The sequence below is a fragment of the Notolepis coatsorum genome (assembly GCF_963971535.1).
Source record: "Notolepis coatsorum genome assembly, chromosome: 9".
Lineage (NCBI taxonomy): Eukaryota > Metazoa > Chordata > Actinopteri > Aulopiformes > Paralepididae > Notolepis > Notolepis coatsorum.
In genome coordinates this window covers 152,430,140-152,447,082 of record NC_140173.1, presented here as the reverse complement: position 1 = coordinate 152,447,082, position 16,943 = coordinate 152,430,140, and the positions used below count along the sequence as shown (strand labels likewise).

Below are 16,943 nucleotides of genomic sequence, written 5' to 3'. Positions count from 1 at the left end.
TAGTATTTTATGTTTCTTATATAGTATTTTATGTTTCTTGTATAGTATTTTATGTTTATGTATAGTATTTTATGTTTCTTGTATAGTATTTTATGTTTATGTATAGTATTTTATGTTTCTTGTATAGTATTTTATGTTTATGTATAGTATTTTATGTTTCTTGTATAGTATTTTATGTTTCTTGTATAGTATTTTATGTTTCTTGTATAGTATTTTATGTTTCTGTATAGTATTTTATGTTTATGTATAGTATTTTATGTTTATGTATAGTATTTTATGTTTCTTGTATAGTAGTTTATGTTTCTTGTATAGTATTTTATGTTTATGTATAGTATTTTATGTTTCTGTATAGTATTTTATGTTTCTTGTATAGTATTTTATGTTTATGTATAGTATCTTATGTTTCTTGTATAGTATTTTATGTTTATGTATAGTATTTTATGTTTATGTATAGTATTTTATGTTCATGTATAGTATTTTATGTGTCTTGTATAGTATTTTATGTTTATGTATAGTATGTTTATGTATAGTATCTTATGTTTCTTGTATAGTATTTTATGTTTATGTATAGTATTTTATGTTTATGTATAGTATTTTATGTTCATGTATAGTATTTTATGTTTCTTGTATAGTATTTTATGTTTATGTATAGTATTTTATGTTTCTTGTATAGTATAGTATTTTATGTTTATGTATAGTATTTTATGTTTCTTGTATAGTATTTTATGTTTCTTGTATAGTATTTTATGTTTATGTATAGTATTTTATGTTTATGTATAGTATTTTATGTTTCTTGTATAGTATTTTATGTTTCTGTATAGTATTTTATGTTTATGTATAGTATTTTATCTTTATGTATAGTATTTTATGTTTCTTATATAGTATTTTATGTTTCTTGTATAGTATTTTATGTTTATGTATAGTATTTTATGTTTCTTGTATAGTATTTTATGTTTATGTATAGTATTTTATGTTTCTTGTATAGTATTTTATGTTTATGTATAGTATTTTATGTTTCTTGTATAGTATTTTATGTTTCTTGTATAGTATTTTATGTTTCTTGTATAGTATTTTATGTTTCTGTATAGTATTTTATGTTTATGTATAGTATTTTATGTTTATGTATAGTATTTTATGTTTCTTGTATAGTAGTTTATGTTTCTTGTATAGTATTTTATGTTTATGTATAGTATTTTATGTTTCTGTATAGTATTTTATGTTTCTTGTATAGTATTTTATGTTTATGTATAGTATCTTATGTTTCTTGTATAGTATTTTATGTTTATGTATAGTATTTTATGTTTATGTATAGTATTTTATGTTCATGTATAGTATTTTATGTGTCTTGTATAGTATTTTATGTTTATGTATAGTATGTTTATGTATAGTATTTTATGTTTATGTATAGTATTTTATGTTTATGTATAGTATTGTATGTTTCTTGTATAGTATTTTATGTTTCTTGTATAGTATTTTATGTTTCTGTATAGTATTTTATGTTTCTGTATAGTATCTTAGGTTTCTGTATAGTATTTTATGTTTCTGTATAGTATTTTATGTTTCTCTTTTATTACTTATTACAGCACCTTAACACATCAACCGAGCCTCCCGTTAGTACAGAGCTCCAATGGGAAAATACCGCCCCCTATCGTCTATCCCTGTGTAACTGCACACCATTGAATTACACAGGTCCACTATGCTGGTGAGGGATCTGATGAAAAGGGAAGTGATCGCGAGATGGAAAACAACCTGGAATATATATTTACAGTAGCCAATAATCAATCAATAAATGCGATCGATATTTGGAATGGCGATCAGGAATTGGAATAATCTTTTTGGAGAACATCTGATCTAAGGTAAGGAGTCTATGTTACCAGTTTTAGGATAATCAGAGCTATTTTCACTGAGATAACAGTGTGCCCTGTGTGCTGATCAGGAAATGAGAGAATTGATTTCTCAGCCCGCTTCTATAGCGTGCATAAGTACACATATACTATCGATAATCTAGCGTTTATTTGAAAACAATTCATAAATGGGCCGAAAAATTACAACGTGTCTAGTGCATTCTAGCATATTCCAGTAAATGTCGGTTTTTGACGGAATTTTCTGAAATTTTCGAGAAAACGATAGCTTTTCGAAATGCTATAAAACGGAAATGAACAGATTAAAAAACAATCCGTTTCGACAATGTTGACTGCAAACAAGTCATTGATAAGAGACGGGCAGATTAGACACACAGCCATAATTTAAGACATAGATTATGCGTTTTTAACGCCATCATTGAAGTGGATGCTGGCATCCACCGCGTAAAGGACGACACCCCCTGCCGGCTCTGAAAGTGTTAAGTTTGAGTCCCAAATCTCATTGTATGCTAATATAATGATAATAAAGTACAATCTAATCTAATCAAATGTAATGTAATGTAATGTAATGTAATCTAAAAGGAGTATCTCACCTGCAGCTGCAGTACCTGCTGTGCCCTCTGGGTCCTCTGGGAGGCCTGCTTCATCTTGCAGGAGCAGCTCTCTCTCAGCTCCTCCATCTCCCTCTCGCACCGGCACCGCTTCTCCTCGTACACCTGGAGACCGGGTTCAGACATTATTATCATCTCCCTCTCGCACCGCTTCTCCTCGTACACCTGGAGACCGGGTTCAGACATTATTATCATCTCCCTCTCGCACCGCTTCTCCTCGTACACCTGGAGACCGGGTTCAGACATTATTATCATCTCCCTCTCACACCGCTTCTCCTCGTACACCTGGAGACCGGGTTCAGACATTATTATCATCTCCCTCTCGCACCGCTTCTCCTCGTACACCTGGAGACCGGGTTCAGACATTATCATCTCCCTCTCACACCGCTTCTCCTCGTACACCTGGAGACCGGGTTCAGACATTATTATCATCTCCCTCTTGCACCGCTTCTCCTCGTACACCTGGGCCCTGTTTCATGTACGTGGTTCAACTAAGTCGATCAACATGTCCATTATCCAGCTTCAGTTAACCCGATGTTCAAAGCCGGGATTTTCCTGTTTCACAAAGGAGGATTCAGTCTCGTTAACTCAAGCCAGACTTGAGAGTCAGGCTCAAGTCAGGCTAGATGCGCGCTCCCGTTTTAGGTGGAAAGCCAGCACGTATCGATGGCAGAGACCCTGATTCTCAACGGCATTGATTGATTAATTGATTTAAGACTTTATTGACAGATTGCAATAGGCTCAATCGCCTCGCCGACAAGTTAAATGCGTTATCTATAGGCTAATTCTAAGTCCCTCATTACCTCAATCAATCAGATTATATTTCTTTAAACTTGCCTGCTGGATTGAATAATCAAATGAGATCTTGCTAGCGAAAATAACTAGTTAACTGTTATACAGAATTACGAGACGGCTTTCTTGCCCATTGATTGATGTATAGTCAATGTTAAACTTATCTCCAATGTGGTCCAACGGGTTGTTCTTTTGACTTCCACACGGACGACCCGGGTTCAAGACCGGGGTCCTTCTTTTTGCAATATAGGAATAATTCAATTTGGTGCACGTTGAGAGCTATATAAAGAATGACATCCTCAATGCATGTAGATTTATAATATTTTAACTTAAAACCAGGCTACTTTGGCGTATAATCATTAATATTATATTCAAAAAAATCATATTGGAAACACCGGGATTTGAACCCGGATCGCTAGGTTGGGAGACTTGAGCGCTACCGCTGGGCCACTGTGCCAGATGGGATAGATTCATTGTTTATACATTAATGAACGAGAGACCCGTGTTTAGAATATCCCTTATTTTGAATGAAGTTTTATTTCTTTATCCTCATTCATTCATGTGACGTCAACGGCTCATTTAATTTCTCAAATCCGTCAAACAGCGCATCTCATCAGACATCTTAATCCCAGTTACAATTAAAATAACCACATCATGTGTACGTCGCACGAGCGAGCGCCACCGTCGCCACGGTATATATAACGTGCATTATTTAGGACAAAGTGAATTTAATATCAGCATTTTGGGTCTATTTTACATTTCAAAAGCCCCCTCTGGAAGAATGGAGCACAAAAACTTAATTCAGAATGGTATAATGCAGATCGTAGACTGTGGGAATAGTTTCAGGAAACGGGCTGTCACTTCTTTGCGGGGGCGTGGCGATAGTTCAGGCTAACTTGAACTTGAACTCTGCTTTCGACCAGGCTCAAACTTTTGGATATGTTGTCATGGTGATTTGGAAAATCCAGGTACATGAAATCGGAAAGTCCGGCTAACCCAGTTATCCAGCTAAAGTTATCCGGCTAACTCAGTTATCCAGGTACAAGAAACAGGGCCCTGGAGACCGGGTTCAGACATTATTATCATCTCCCTCTTGCACCGCTTCTCCTCGTACACCTGGAGACCGGGTTCAACATTATTATCATCTCCCTCTCGCACCGCTTCTCCTCGTACACCTGGAGACGGGGTTCAGACATTATTATATAATCTACCTGGCAGAACGTTAGGGCTCAGGCCTCCTCTACCTGGCAGAACATTAGGGCTCAGGCCTCCTCTACCTGGCAGAACATTAGGGCTCAGGCCTCCTCTACCTGGCAGAACATTAGGGCTCAGGCCTCCTCTACCTGGCAGAACATTAGGGCTCAGGCCTCTACCTGGCAGAACATTAGGGCTCAGGCCTCTACCTGGCAGAACGTTAGGGCTCAGGCCTCCTCTACCTGGCAGAACATTAGGGCTCAGGCCTCCTCTACCTGGCAGAACATTAGGGCTCAGGCCTCCTCTAGCTGGCAGAACGTTAGGGCTCAGGCCTCCTCTACCTGGCAGAACATTAGGGCTCAGGCCTCCTCTACCTGGCAGAACATTAGGGCTCAGGCCTCTACCTGGCAGAACATTAGGGCTCAGGCCTCTACCTGGCAGAACATTAGGGCTCAGGCCTCCTCTACCTGGCAGAACGTTAGGGCTCAGGCCTCCTCTACCTGGCAGAACATTAGGGCTCAGGCCTCCTCTACCTGGCAGAACATTAGGGCTCAGGCCTCTACCTGGCAGAACATTAGGGCTCAGGCCTCTACCTGGCAGAACATTAGGGCTCAGGCCTCCTCTACCTGGCAGAACATTAGGGCTCAGGCCTCTACCTGGCAGAACATTAGGGCTCAGGCCTCTACCTGGCAGAACATTAGGGCTCAGGCCTCTACCTGGCAGAACATTAGGGCTCAGGCCTCTACCTGGCAGAACATTAGGGCTCAGGCCTCTACCTGGCAGAACATTAGGGCTCAGGCCTCCTCTACCTGGCAGAACATTAGGGCTCAGGCCTCCTCTACCTGGCAGAACGTTAGGGCTCAGGCCTCCTCTACCTGGCAGAACATTAGGGCTCAGGCCTCCTCTACCTGGCAGAACATTAGGGCTCAGGCCTCTACCTGGCAGAACATTAGGGCTCAGGCCTCCTCTACCTGGCAGAACGTTAGGGCTCAGGCCTCTACCTGCAGAACGTTAGGGCTCAGGCCTCCTCTACCTGGCAGAACATTAGGGCTCAGGCCTCTACCTGGCAGAACGTTAGGGCTCAGGCCTCTACCTGGCAGAACATTAGGGCTCAGGCCTCTACCTGGCAGAACATTAGGGCTCAGGCCTCTACCTGGCAGAACATTAGGGCTCAGGCCTCTACCTGGCAGAACATTAGGGCTCAGGCCTCCTCTACCTGGCAGAACATTAGGGCTCAGGCCTCCTCTACCTGGCAGAACATTAGGGCTCAGGCCTCTACCTGGCAGAACATTAGGGCTCAGGCCTCTACCTGGCAGAACGTTAGGGCTCAGGCCTCCTCTACCTGGCAGAACATTAGGGCTCAGGCCTCTACCTGCAGAACGTTAGGGCTCAGGCCTCCTCTACCTGGCAGAACGTTAGGGCTCAGGCCTCCTCTACCTGGCAGAACATTAGGGCTCAGGCCTCCTCTACCTGGCAGAACATTAGGGCTCAGGCCTCCTCTACCTGGCAGAACATTAGGGCTCAGGCCTCCTCTACCTGGCAGAACATTAGGGCTCAGGCCTCCTCTACCTGGCAGAACATTAGGGCTCAGGCCTCTACCTGGCAGAACGTTAGGGCTCAGGCCTCCTCTACCTGGCAGAACGTTAGGGCTCAGGCCTCTACCTGGCAGAACATTAGGGCTCAGGCCTCTACCTGGCAGAACATTAGGGCTCAGGCCTCCTCTACCTGGCAGAACATTAGGGCTCAGGCCTCCTCTACCTGGCAGAACATTAGGGCTCAGGCCTCCTCTACCTGGCAGAACATTAGGGCTCAGGCCTCCTCTACCTGGCAGAACGTTAGGGCTCAGGCCTCCTCTACCTGGCAGAACATTAGGGCTCAGGCCTCCTCTACCTGGCAGAACGTTAGGGCTCAGGCCTCCTCTACCTGGCAGAACGTTAGGGCTCAGGCCTCTACCTGGCAGAACGTTAGGGCTCAGGCCTCCTCTACCTGGCAGAACGTTAGGGCTCAGGCCTCCTCTACCTGGCAGAACGTTAGGGCTCAGGCCTCTACCTGGCAGAACGTTAGGGCTCAGGCCTCCTCTACCTGGCAGAACATTAGGGCTCAGGCCTCCTCTACCTGGCAGAACATTAGGGCTCAGGCCTCCTCTACCTGGCAGAACATTAGGGCTCAGGCCTCTACCTGGCAGAACGTTAGGGCTCAGGCCTCCTCTACCTGGCAGAACATTAGGGCTCAGGCCTCCTCTACCTGGCAGAACATTAGGGCTCAGGCCTCCTCTACCTGGCAGAACGTTAGGGCTCAGGCCTCCTCTACCTGGCAGAACGTTAGGGCTCAGGCCTCCTCTACCTGGCAGAACGTTAGGGCTCAGGCCTCTACCTGGCAGAACATTAGGGCTCAGGCCTCCTCTACCTGGCAGAACGTTAGGGCTCAGGCCTCTACCTGGCAGAACATTAGGGCTCAGGCCTCCTCTACCTGGCAGAACGTTAGGGCTCAGGCCTCCTCTACCTGGCAGAACGTTAGGGCTCAGGCCTCTACCTGGCAGAACATTAGGGCTCAGGCCTCCTCTACCTGGCAGAACGTTAGGGCTCAGGCCTCCTCTACCTGGCAGAACATTAGGGCTCAGGCCTCCTCTACCTGGCAGAACATTAGGGCTCAGGCCTCTACCTGGCAGAACGTTAGGGCTCAGGCCTCCTCTACCTGGCAGAACATTAGGGCTCAGGCCTCTACCTGGCAGAACATTAGGGCTCAGGCCTCCTCTACCTGGCAGAACGTTAGGGCTCAGGCCTCCTCTACCTGGCAGAACGTTAGGGCTCAGGCCTCTACCTGGCAGAACATTAGGGCTCAGGCCTCTACCTGGCAGAACATTAGGGCTCAGGCCTCTACCTGGCAGAACATTAGGGCTCAGGCCTCCTCTACCTGGCAGAACATTAGGGCTCAGGCCTCTACCTGGCAGAACATTAGGGCTCAGGCCTCTACCTGGCAGAACGTTAGGGCTCAGGCCTCCTCTACCTGGCAGAACGTTAGGGCTCAGGCCTCCTCTACCTGGCAGAACATTAGGGCTCAGGCCTCTACCTGGCAGAACATTAGGGCTCAGGCCTCTACCTGGCAGAACATTAGGGCTCAGGCCTCTACCTGGCAGAACATTAGGGCTCAGGCCTCCTCTACCTGGCAGAACATTAGGGCTCAGGCCTCTACCTGCAGAACGTTAGGGCTCAGGCCTCCTCTACCTGGCAGAACATTAGGGCTCAGGCCTCTACCTGGCAGAACATTAGGGCTCAGGCCTCCTCTACCTGGCAGAACATTAGGGCTCAGGCCTCCTCTACCTGGCAGAACGTTAGGGCTCAGGCCTCCTCTACCTGGCAGAACGTTAGGGCTCAGGCCTCCTCTACCTGGCAGAACATTAGGGCTCAGGCCTCTACCTGGCAGAACGTTAGGGCTCAGGCCTCCTCTACCTGGCAGAACATTAGGGCTCAGGCCTCCTCTACCTGGCAGAACATTAGGGCTCAGGCCTCCTCTACCTGGCAGAACATTAGGGCTCAGGCCTCTACCTGGCAGAACGTTAGGGCTCAGGCCTCCTCTACCTGGCAGAACGTTAGGGCTCAGGCCTCTACCTGGCAGAACATTAGGGCTCAGGCCTCCTCTACCTGGCAGAACATTAGGGCTCAGGCCTCTACCTGGCAGAACATTAGGGCTCAGGCCTCCTCTACCTGGCAGAACATTAGGGCTCAGGCCTCTACCTGGCAGAACATTAGGGCTCAGGCCTCCTCTACCTGGCAGAACATTAGGGCTCAGGCCTCCTCTACCTGGCAGAACATTAGGGCTCAGGCCTCTACCAGGCAGAACGTTAGGGCTCAGGCCTCCTCTACCTGGCAGAACGTTAGGGCTCAGGCCTCCTCTACCTGGCAGAACATTAGGGCTCAGGCCTCCTCTACCTGGCAGAACATTAGGGCTCAGGCCTCTACCTGGCAGAACGTTAGGGCTCAGGCCTCCTCTACCTGGCAGAACGTTAGGGCTCAGGCCTCTACCTGGCAGAACATTAGGGCTCAGGCCTCCTCTACCTGGCAGAACATTAGGGCTCAGGCCTCTACCTGGCAGAACGTTAGGGCTCAGGCCTCTACCTGGCAGAACATTAGGGCTCAGGCCTCCTCTACCTGGCAGAACATTAGGGCTCAGGCCTCCTCTACCTGGCAGAACGTTAGGGCTCAGGCCTCCTCTACCTGGCAGAACATTAGGGCTCAGGCCTCCTCTACCTGGCAGAACATTAGGGCTCAGGCCTCCTCTACCTGGCAGAACATTAGGGCTCAGGCCTCCTCTACCTGGCAGAACATTAGGGCTCAGGCCTCTACCTGGCAGAACGTTAGGGCTCAGGCCTCCTCTACCTGGCAGAACGTTAGGGCTCAGGCCTCTACCTGGCAGAACATTAGGGCTCAGGCCTCTACCTGGCAGAACATTAGGGCTCAGGCCTCTACCTGGCAGAACATTAGGGCTCAGGCCTCCTCTACCTGGCAGAACATTAGGGCTCAGGCCTCCTCTACCTGGCAGAACGTTAGGGCTCAGGCCTCCTCTACCTGGCAGAACATTAGGGCTCAGGCCTCCTCTACCTGGCAGAACATTAGGGCTCAGGCCTCTACCTGGCAGAACATTAGGGCTCAGGCCTCCTCTACCTGGCAGAACGTTAGGGCTCAGGCCTCTACCTGCAGAACGTTAGGGCTCAGGCCTCCTCTACCTGGCAGAACATTAGGGCTCAGGCCTCTACCTGGCAGAACGTTAGGGCTCAGGCCTCTACCTGGCAGAACATTAGGGCTCAGGCCTCTACCTGGCAGAACATTAGGGCTCAGGCCTCTACCTGGCAGAACATTAGGGCTCAGGCCTCTACCTGGCAGAACATTAGGGCTCAGGCCTCCTCTACCTGGCAGAACATTAGGGCTCAGGCCTCCTCTACCTGGCAGAACATTAGGGCTCAGGCCTCTACCTGGCAGAACATTAGGGCTCAGGCCTCTACCTGGCAGAACGTTAGGGCTCAGGCCTCCTCTACCTGGCAGAACATTAGGGCTCAGGCCTCTACCTGCAGAACGTTAGGGCTCAGGCCTCCTCTACCTGGCAGAACGTTAGGGCTCAGGCCTCCTCTACCTGGCAGAACATTAGGGCTCAGGCCTCCTCTACCTGGCAGAACATTAGGGCTCAGGCCTCCTCTACCTGGCAGAACATTAGGGCTCAGGCCTCCTCTACCTGGCAGAACATTAGGGCTCAGGCCTCCTCTACCTGGCAGAACATTAGGGCTCAGGCCTCTACCTGGCAGAACGTTAGGGCTCAGGCCTCCTCTACCTGGCAGAACGTTAGGGCTCAGGCCTCTACCTGGCAGAACATTAGGGCTCAGGCCTCTACCTGGCAGAACATTAGGGCTCAGGCCTCCTCTACCTGGCAGAACATTAGGGCTCAGGCCTCCTCTACCTGGCAGAACATTAGGGCTCAGGCCTCCTCTACCTGGCAGAACATTAGGGCTCAGGCCTCCTCTACCTGGCAGAACGTTAGGGCTCAGGCCTCCTCTACCTGGCAGAACATTAGGGCTCAGGCCTCCTCTACCTGGCAGAACGTTAGGGCTCAGGCCTCCTCTACCTGGCAGAACGTTAGGGCTCAGGCCTCTACCTGGCAGAACGTTAGGGCTCAGGCCTCCTCTACCTGGCAGAACGTTAGGGCTCAGGCCTCCTCTACCTGGCAGAACGTTAGGGCTCAGGCCTCTACCTGGCAGAACGTTAGGGCTCAGGCCTCCTCTACCTGGCAGAACATTAGGGCTCAGGCCTCCTCTACCTGGCAGAACATTAGGGCTCAGGCCTCCTCTACCTGGCAGAACATTAGGGCTCAGGCCTCTACCTGGCAGAACGTTAGGGCTCAGGCCTCCTCTACCTGGCAGAACATTAGGGCTCAGGCCTCCTCTACCTGGCAGAACATTAGGGCTCAGGCCTCCTCTACCTGGCAGAACGTTAGGGCTCAGGCCTCCTCTACCTGGCAGAACGTTAGGGCTCAGGCCTCCTCTACCTGGCAGAACGTTAGGGCTCAGGCCTCTACCTGGCAGAACATTAGGGCTCAGGCCTCCTCTACCTGGCAGAACGTTAGGGCTCAGGCCTCTACCTGGCAGAACATTAGGGCTCAGGCCTCCTCTACCTGGCAGAACGTTAGGGCTCAGGCCTCCTCTACCTGGCAGAACGTTAGGGCTCAGGCCTCTACCTGGCAGAACATTAGGGCTCAGGCCTCCTCTACCTGGCAGAACGTTAGGGCTCAGGCCTCCTCTACCTGGCAGAACATTAGGGCTCAGGCCTCCTCTACCTGGCAGAACATTAGGGCTCAGGCCTCTACCTGGCAGAACGTTAGGGCTCAGGCCTCCTCTACCTGGCAGAACATTAGGGCTCAGGCCTCTACCTGGCAGAACATTAGGGCTCAGGCCTCCTCTACCTGGCAGAACGTTAGGGCTCAGGCCTCCTCTACCTGGCAGAACGTTAGGGCTCAGGCCTCTACCTGGCAGAACATTAGGGCTCAGGCCTCTACCTGGCAGAACATTAGGGCTCAGGCCTCTACCTGGCAGAACATTAGGGCTCAGGCCTCCTCTACCTGGCAGAACATTAGGGCTCAGGCCTCTACCTGGCAGAACATTAGGGCTCAGGCCTCTACCTGGCAGAACGTTAGGGCTCAGGCCTCCTCTACCTGGCAGAACGTTAGGGCTCAGGCCTCCTCTACCTGGCAGAACATTAGGGCTCAGGCCTCTACCTGGCAGAACATTAGGGCTCAGGCCTCTACCTGGCAGAACATTAGGGCTCAGGCCTCTACCTGGCAGAACATTAGGGCTCAGGCCTCCTCTACCTGGCAGAACATTAGGGCTCAGGCCTCTACCTGCAGAACGTTAGGGCTCAGGCCTCCTCTACCTGGCAGAACATTAGGGCTCAGGCCTCTACCTGGCAGAACATTAGGGCTCAGGCCTCCTCTACCTGGCAGAACATTAGGGCTCAGGCCTCCTCTACCTGGCAGAACGTTAGGGCTCAGGCCTCCTCTACCTGGCAGAACGTTAGGGCTCAGGCCTCCTCTACCTGGCAGAACATTAGGGCTCAGGCCTCTACCTGGCAGAACGTTAGGGCTCAGGCCTCCTCTACCTGGCAGAACATTAGGGCTCAGGCCTCCTCTACCTGGCAGAACATTAGGGCTCAGGCCTCCTCTACCTGGCAGAACATTAGGGCTCAGGCCTCTACCTGGCAGAACGTTAGGGCTCAGGCCTCCTCTACCTGGCAGAACGTTAGGGCTCAGGCCTCTACCTGGCAGAACATTAGGGCTCAGGCCTCCTCTACCTGGCAGAACATTAGGGCTCAGGCCTCTACCTGGCAGAACATTAGGGCTCAGGCCTCCTCTACCTGGCAGAACATTAGGGCTCAGGCCTCTACCTGGCAGAACATTAGGGCTCAGGCCTCCTCTACCTGGCAGAACATTAGGGCTCAGGCCTCCTCTACCTGGCAGAACATTAGGGCTCAGGCCTCTACCAGGCAGAACGTTAGGGCTCAGGCCTCCTCTACCTGGCAGAACGTTAGGGCTCAGGCCTCCTCTACCTGGCAGAACATTAGGGCTCAGGCCTCCTCTACCTGGCAGAACATTAGGGCTCAGGCCTCTACCTGGCAGAACGTTAGGGCTCAGGCCTCCTCTACCTGGCAGAACGTTAGGGCTCAGGCCTCTACCTGGCAGAACATTAGGGCTCAGGCCTCCTCTACCTGGCAGAACATTAGGGCTCAGGCCTCTACCTGGCAGAACGTTAGGGCTCAGGCCTCTACCTGGCAGAACATTAGGGCTCAGGCCTCCTCTACCTGGCAGAACATTAGGGCTCAGGCCTCCTCTACCTGGCAGAACGTTAGGGCTCAGGCCTCCTCTACCTGGCAGAACATTAGGGCTCAGGCCTCCTCTACCTGGCAGAACATTAGGGCTCAGGCCTCCTCTACCTGGCAGAACATTAGGGCTCAGGCCTCCTCTACCTGGCAGAACATTAGGGCTCAGGCCTCTACCTGGCAGAACGTTAGGGCTCAGGCCTCCTCTACCTGGCAGAACGTTAGGGCTCAGGCCTCTACCTGGCAGAACATTAGGGCTCAGGCCTCTACCTGGCAGAACATTAGGGCTCAGGCCTCTACCTGGCAGAACATTAGGGCTCAGGCCTCCTCTACCTGGCAGAACATTAGGGCTCAGGCCTCCTCTACCTGGCAGAACGTTAGGGCTCAGGCCTCTACCTGGCAGAACATTAGGGCTCAGGCCTCCTCTACCTGGCAGAACGTTAGGGCTCAGGCCTCCTCTACCTGGCAGAACGTTAGGGCTCAGGCCTCCTCTACCTGGCAGAACGTTAGGGCTCAGGCCTCTACCTGGCAGAACGTTAGGGCTCAGGCCTCCTCTACCTGGCAGAACATTAGGGCTCAGGCCTCCTCTACCTGGCAGAACGTTAGGGCTCAGGCCTCCTCTACCTGGCAGAACATTAGGGCTCAGGCCTCCTCTACCTGGCAGAACATTAGGGCTCAGGCCTCCTCTACCTGGCAGAACATTAGGGCTCAGGCCTCTACCTGGCAGAACATTAGGGCTCAGGCCTCCTCTACCTGGCAGAACATTAGGGCTCAGGCCTCTACCTGGCAGAACGTTAGGGCTCAGGCCTCCTCTACCTGGCAGAACGTTAGGGCTCAGGCCTCCTCTACCTGGCAGAACATTAGGGCTCAGGCCTCCTCTACCTGGCAGAACGTTAGGGCTCAGGCCTCTACCTGGCAGAACGTTAGGGCTCAGGCCTCCTCTACCTGGCAGAACGTTAGGGCTCAGGCCTCCTCTACCTGGCAGAACATTAAGGGCTCAGGCCTCCTCTACCTGGCAGAACATTAGGGCTCAGGCCTCTACCTGGCAGAACATTAGGGCTCAGGTCTCCTCTACCTGGCAGAACGTTAGGGCTCAGGCCTCCTCTACCTGGCAGAACATTAGGGCTCAGGCCTCCTCTACCTGGCAGAACATTAGGGCTCAGGCCTCTACCTGGCAGAACATTAGGGCTCAGGCCTCTACCTGGCAGAACATTAGGGCTCAGGCCTCCTCTACCTGGCAGAACATTAGGGCTCAGGCCTCTACCTGGCAGAACGTTAGGGCTCAGGCCTCCTCTACCTGGCAGAACGTTAGGGCTCAGGCCTCCTCTACCTGGCAGAACGTTAGGGCTCAGGCCTCTACCTGGCAGAACGTTAGGGCTCAGGCCTCCTCTACCTGGCAGAACGTTAGGGCTCAGGCCTCTACCTGGCAGAACGTTAGGGCTCAGGCCTCCTCTACCTGGCAGAACGTTAGGGCTCAGGCCTCTACCTGGCAGAACGTTAGGGCTCAGGCCTCCTCTACCTGGCAGAACGTTAGGGCTCAGGCCTCCTCTACCTGGCAGAACGTTAGGGCTCAGGCCTCTACCTGGCAGAACGTTAGGGCTCAGGCCTCCTCTACCTGGCAGAACATTAGGGCTCAGGCCTCCTCTACCTGGCAGAACGTTAGGGCTCAGGCCTCCTCTACCTGGCAGAACATTAGGGCTCAGGCCTCCTCTACCTGGCAGAACATTAGGGCTCAGGCCTCCTCTACCTGGCAGAACATTAGGGCTCAGGCCTCTACCTGGCAGAACATTAGGGCTCAGGCCTCCTCTACCTGGCAGAACATTAGGGCTCAGGCCTCTACCTGGCAGAACGTTAGGGCTCAGGCCTCCTCTACCTGGCAGAACGTTAGGGCTCAGGCCTCCTCTACCTGGCAGAACATTAGGGCTCAGGCCTCCTCTACCTGGCAGAACGTTAGGGCTCAGGCCTCTACCTGGCAGAACGTTAGGGCTCAGGCCTCCTCTACCTGGCAGAACGTTAGGGCTCAGGCCTCCTCTACCTGGCAGAACATTAAGGCTCAGGCCTCCTCTACCTGGCAGAACATTAGGGCTCAGGCCTCTACCTGGCAGAACATTAGGGCTCAGGCCTCCTCTACCTGGCAGAACGTTAGGGCTCAGGCCTCCTCTACCTGGCAGAACATTAGGGCTCAGGCCTCCTCTACCTGGCAGAACATTAGGGCTCAGGCCTCTACCTGGCAGAACATTAGGGCTCAGGCCTCTACCTGGCAGAACATTAGGGCTCAGGCCTCCTCTACCTGGCAGAACATTAGGGCTCAGGCCTCTACCTGGCAGAACGTTAGGGCTCAGGCCTCCTCTACCTGGCAGAACGTTAGGGCTCAGGCCTCCTCTACCTGGCAGAACGTTAGGGCTCAGGCCTCTACCTGGCAGAACGTTAGGGCTCAGGCCTCCTCTACCTGGCAGAACGTTAGGGCTCAGGCCTCTACCTGGCAGAACATTAGGGCTCAGGCCTCCTCTACCTGGCAGAACATTAGGGCTCAGGCCTCTACCTGGCAGAACATTAGGGCTCAGGCCTCTACCTGGCAGAACATTAGGGCTCAGGCCTCTACCTGGCAGAACATTAGGGCTCAGGCCTCCTCTACCTGGCAGAACGTTAGGGCTCAGGCCTCCTCTACCTGGCAGAACATTAGGGCTCAGGCCTCTACCTGGCAGAACGTTAGGGCTCAGGCCTCCTCTACCTGGCAGAACATTAGGGCTCAGGCCTCTACCTGGCAGAACATTAGGGCTCAGGCCTCCTCTACCTGGCAGAACATTAGGGCTCAGGCCTCTACCTGGCAGAACATTAGGGCTCAGGCCTCCTCTACCTGGCAGAACGTTAGGGCTCAGGCCTCCTCTACCTGGCAGAACATTAGGGCTCAGGCCTCCTCTACCTGGCAGAACATTAGGGCTCAGGCCTCCTCTACCTGGCAGAACGTTAGGGCTCAGGCCTCTACCTGGCAGAACATTAGGGCTCAGGCCTCTACCTGGCAGAACATTAGGGCTCAGGCCTCTACCTGGCAGAACATTAGGGCTCAGGCCTCCTCTACCTGGCAGAACATTAGGGCTCAGGCCTCTACCTGGCAGAACATTAGGGCTCAGGCCTCCTCTACCTGGCAGAACATTAGGGCTCAGGCCTCTACCTGGCAGAACGTTAGGGCTCAGGCCTCCTCTACCTGGCAGAACGTTAGGGCTCAGGCCTCCTCTACCTGGCAGAACATTAGGGCTCAGGCCTCTACCTGGCAGAACGTTAGGGCTCAGGCCTCCTCTACCTGGCAGAACGTTAGGGCTCAGGCCTCCTCTACCTGGCAGAACGTTAGGGCTCAGGCCTCCTCTACCTGGCAGAACGTCAGGGCTCAGGCCTCCTCTACCTGGCAGAACGTTAGGGCTCAGGCCTCTACCTGGCAGAACGTCAGGGCTCAGGCCTCCTCTACCTGGCAGAACGTTAGGGCTCAGGCCTACCTGGCAGATGGCGGCCTCGTTGTCGTCCAGGTTCTCCCGCAGCTGCTGCAGCTCCAGGTCCCGCTCCCTCAGCTTCTGCTCCAGGTGCCGCACCGCGCCCTCGTAGCCCTCCAGGGGCGGCGGCGGGGGGGAGTGGCCGCACGAGCCGCTGTCCGACAGGGGCGGCCCCCCGCAGCGCAGGGACCCCGAGCCCGTGCTCTTGCTGGACGACGAGCGCCCGCTGTCCGAGTTGGTGTGTCCGTGGCTTCCTCCTCCTCCTGCGGTGGTGGTGGTGGTGGTGGTGACGGTGACGGCGCGGCCCCCCAGGACGGGGCCCGCCGCCTGCAGCTGGACGCCGAGGCCCCCCGAGCCGGAGCCGGAGCCCTCGCTGGGGGCCAGGCTGCTGTGGGTGGGCAGGCTGGACAGGGAGTTGCGTCCGGAGTCGGGCAGCGAGCAGGACTGGCTGCTCCGGGCGTGACGGCTGCTGCTGAAGGAGTTCCTCTTCCCGTCGGGACCAGAGCCGCCTCCTCCTCCTCCTCCTCCTCCTCCTCCTCCTCCTCCTCCTCCTCCTCCTCCTCCGTTAGCGGCCCCCCCGCCGGACCCTCCGAGGGGCAGGAGGAGGTTGAGGCTGCTCTGGCTCTCCGACAGGCCGGCGCCCCCCGGCCGCGGGGACAGGTACTGCGCGGAGTGCCGGTTCTTGGGGACCACGGGTTTGAAGGCTGTGGGACGGATCAACACCTTCTCCATGTTCTGAGGGAAGAGAGACGGCTGCATTTTATACAACGGCTTTTATCCCAAAGCGCTTTACACATTTTTGTTTGTTCCTCACATTCGACCCGTTCACTCACACGACGTTCACACAGGGTTAGTGCGAGAGAGAGAGAGAGAGAGAGTTGTTTGTCCTCACAAACAACAATGCCCTGAGCAGATCACAGATTGGCTTCCTACCAAACCAACAGACCACATTCTCACCCTCAGCACCCTAATGGACAACCAAATAAATAAAAATAAAAGCAAAGTATACTCCTGTTTCGTTGACTTCCAAAAACATTTGACTCAATTTGGCACGAGGGTCTGCTGTACAAGCTGTTAGATAGTGGCATTGGAGGGATACGACCTCATAAAGTCAATGTACACCAACAACACATGTGCTGTGAG

General features: G+C 52.3%; 1 protein-coding gene across 1 annotated transcript in view; it reads right to left on the bottom strand.

Annotated features, from left to right (window-relative positions):
• LOC311234833 (leucine zipper putative tumor suppressor 2 homolog) overlaps positions 1-16,532 on the bottom strand; it is a gene marked incomplete at both ends in the record, with an annotated part of 38,758 nt that extends 22,226 nt beyond the window's left edge. Inside the window, 2 exons of the mRNA XM_084322076.1 lie at positions 2,456-2,578; positions 15,807-16,532. Coding sequence (XP_084178202.1) covers positions 2,456-2,578; positions 15,807-16,532 — 849 coding nt within the window. The remainder of the gene's footprint in view (positions 1-2,455; positions 2,579-15,806) is intronic.
• Positions 16,533-16,943: the final 411 nt, after the last annotated feature.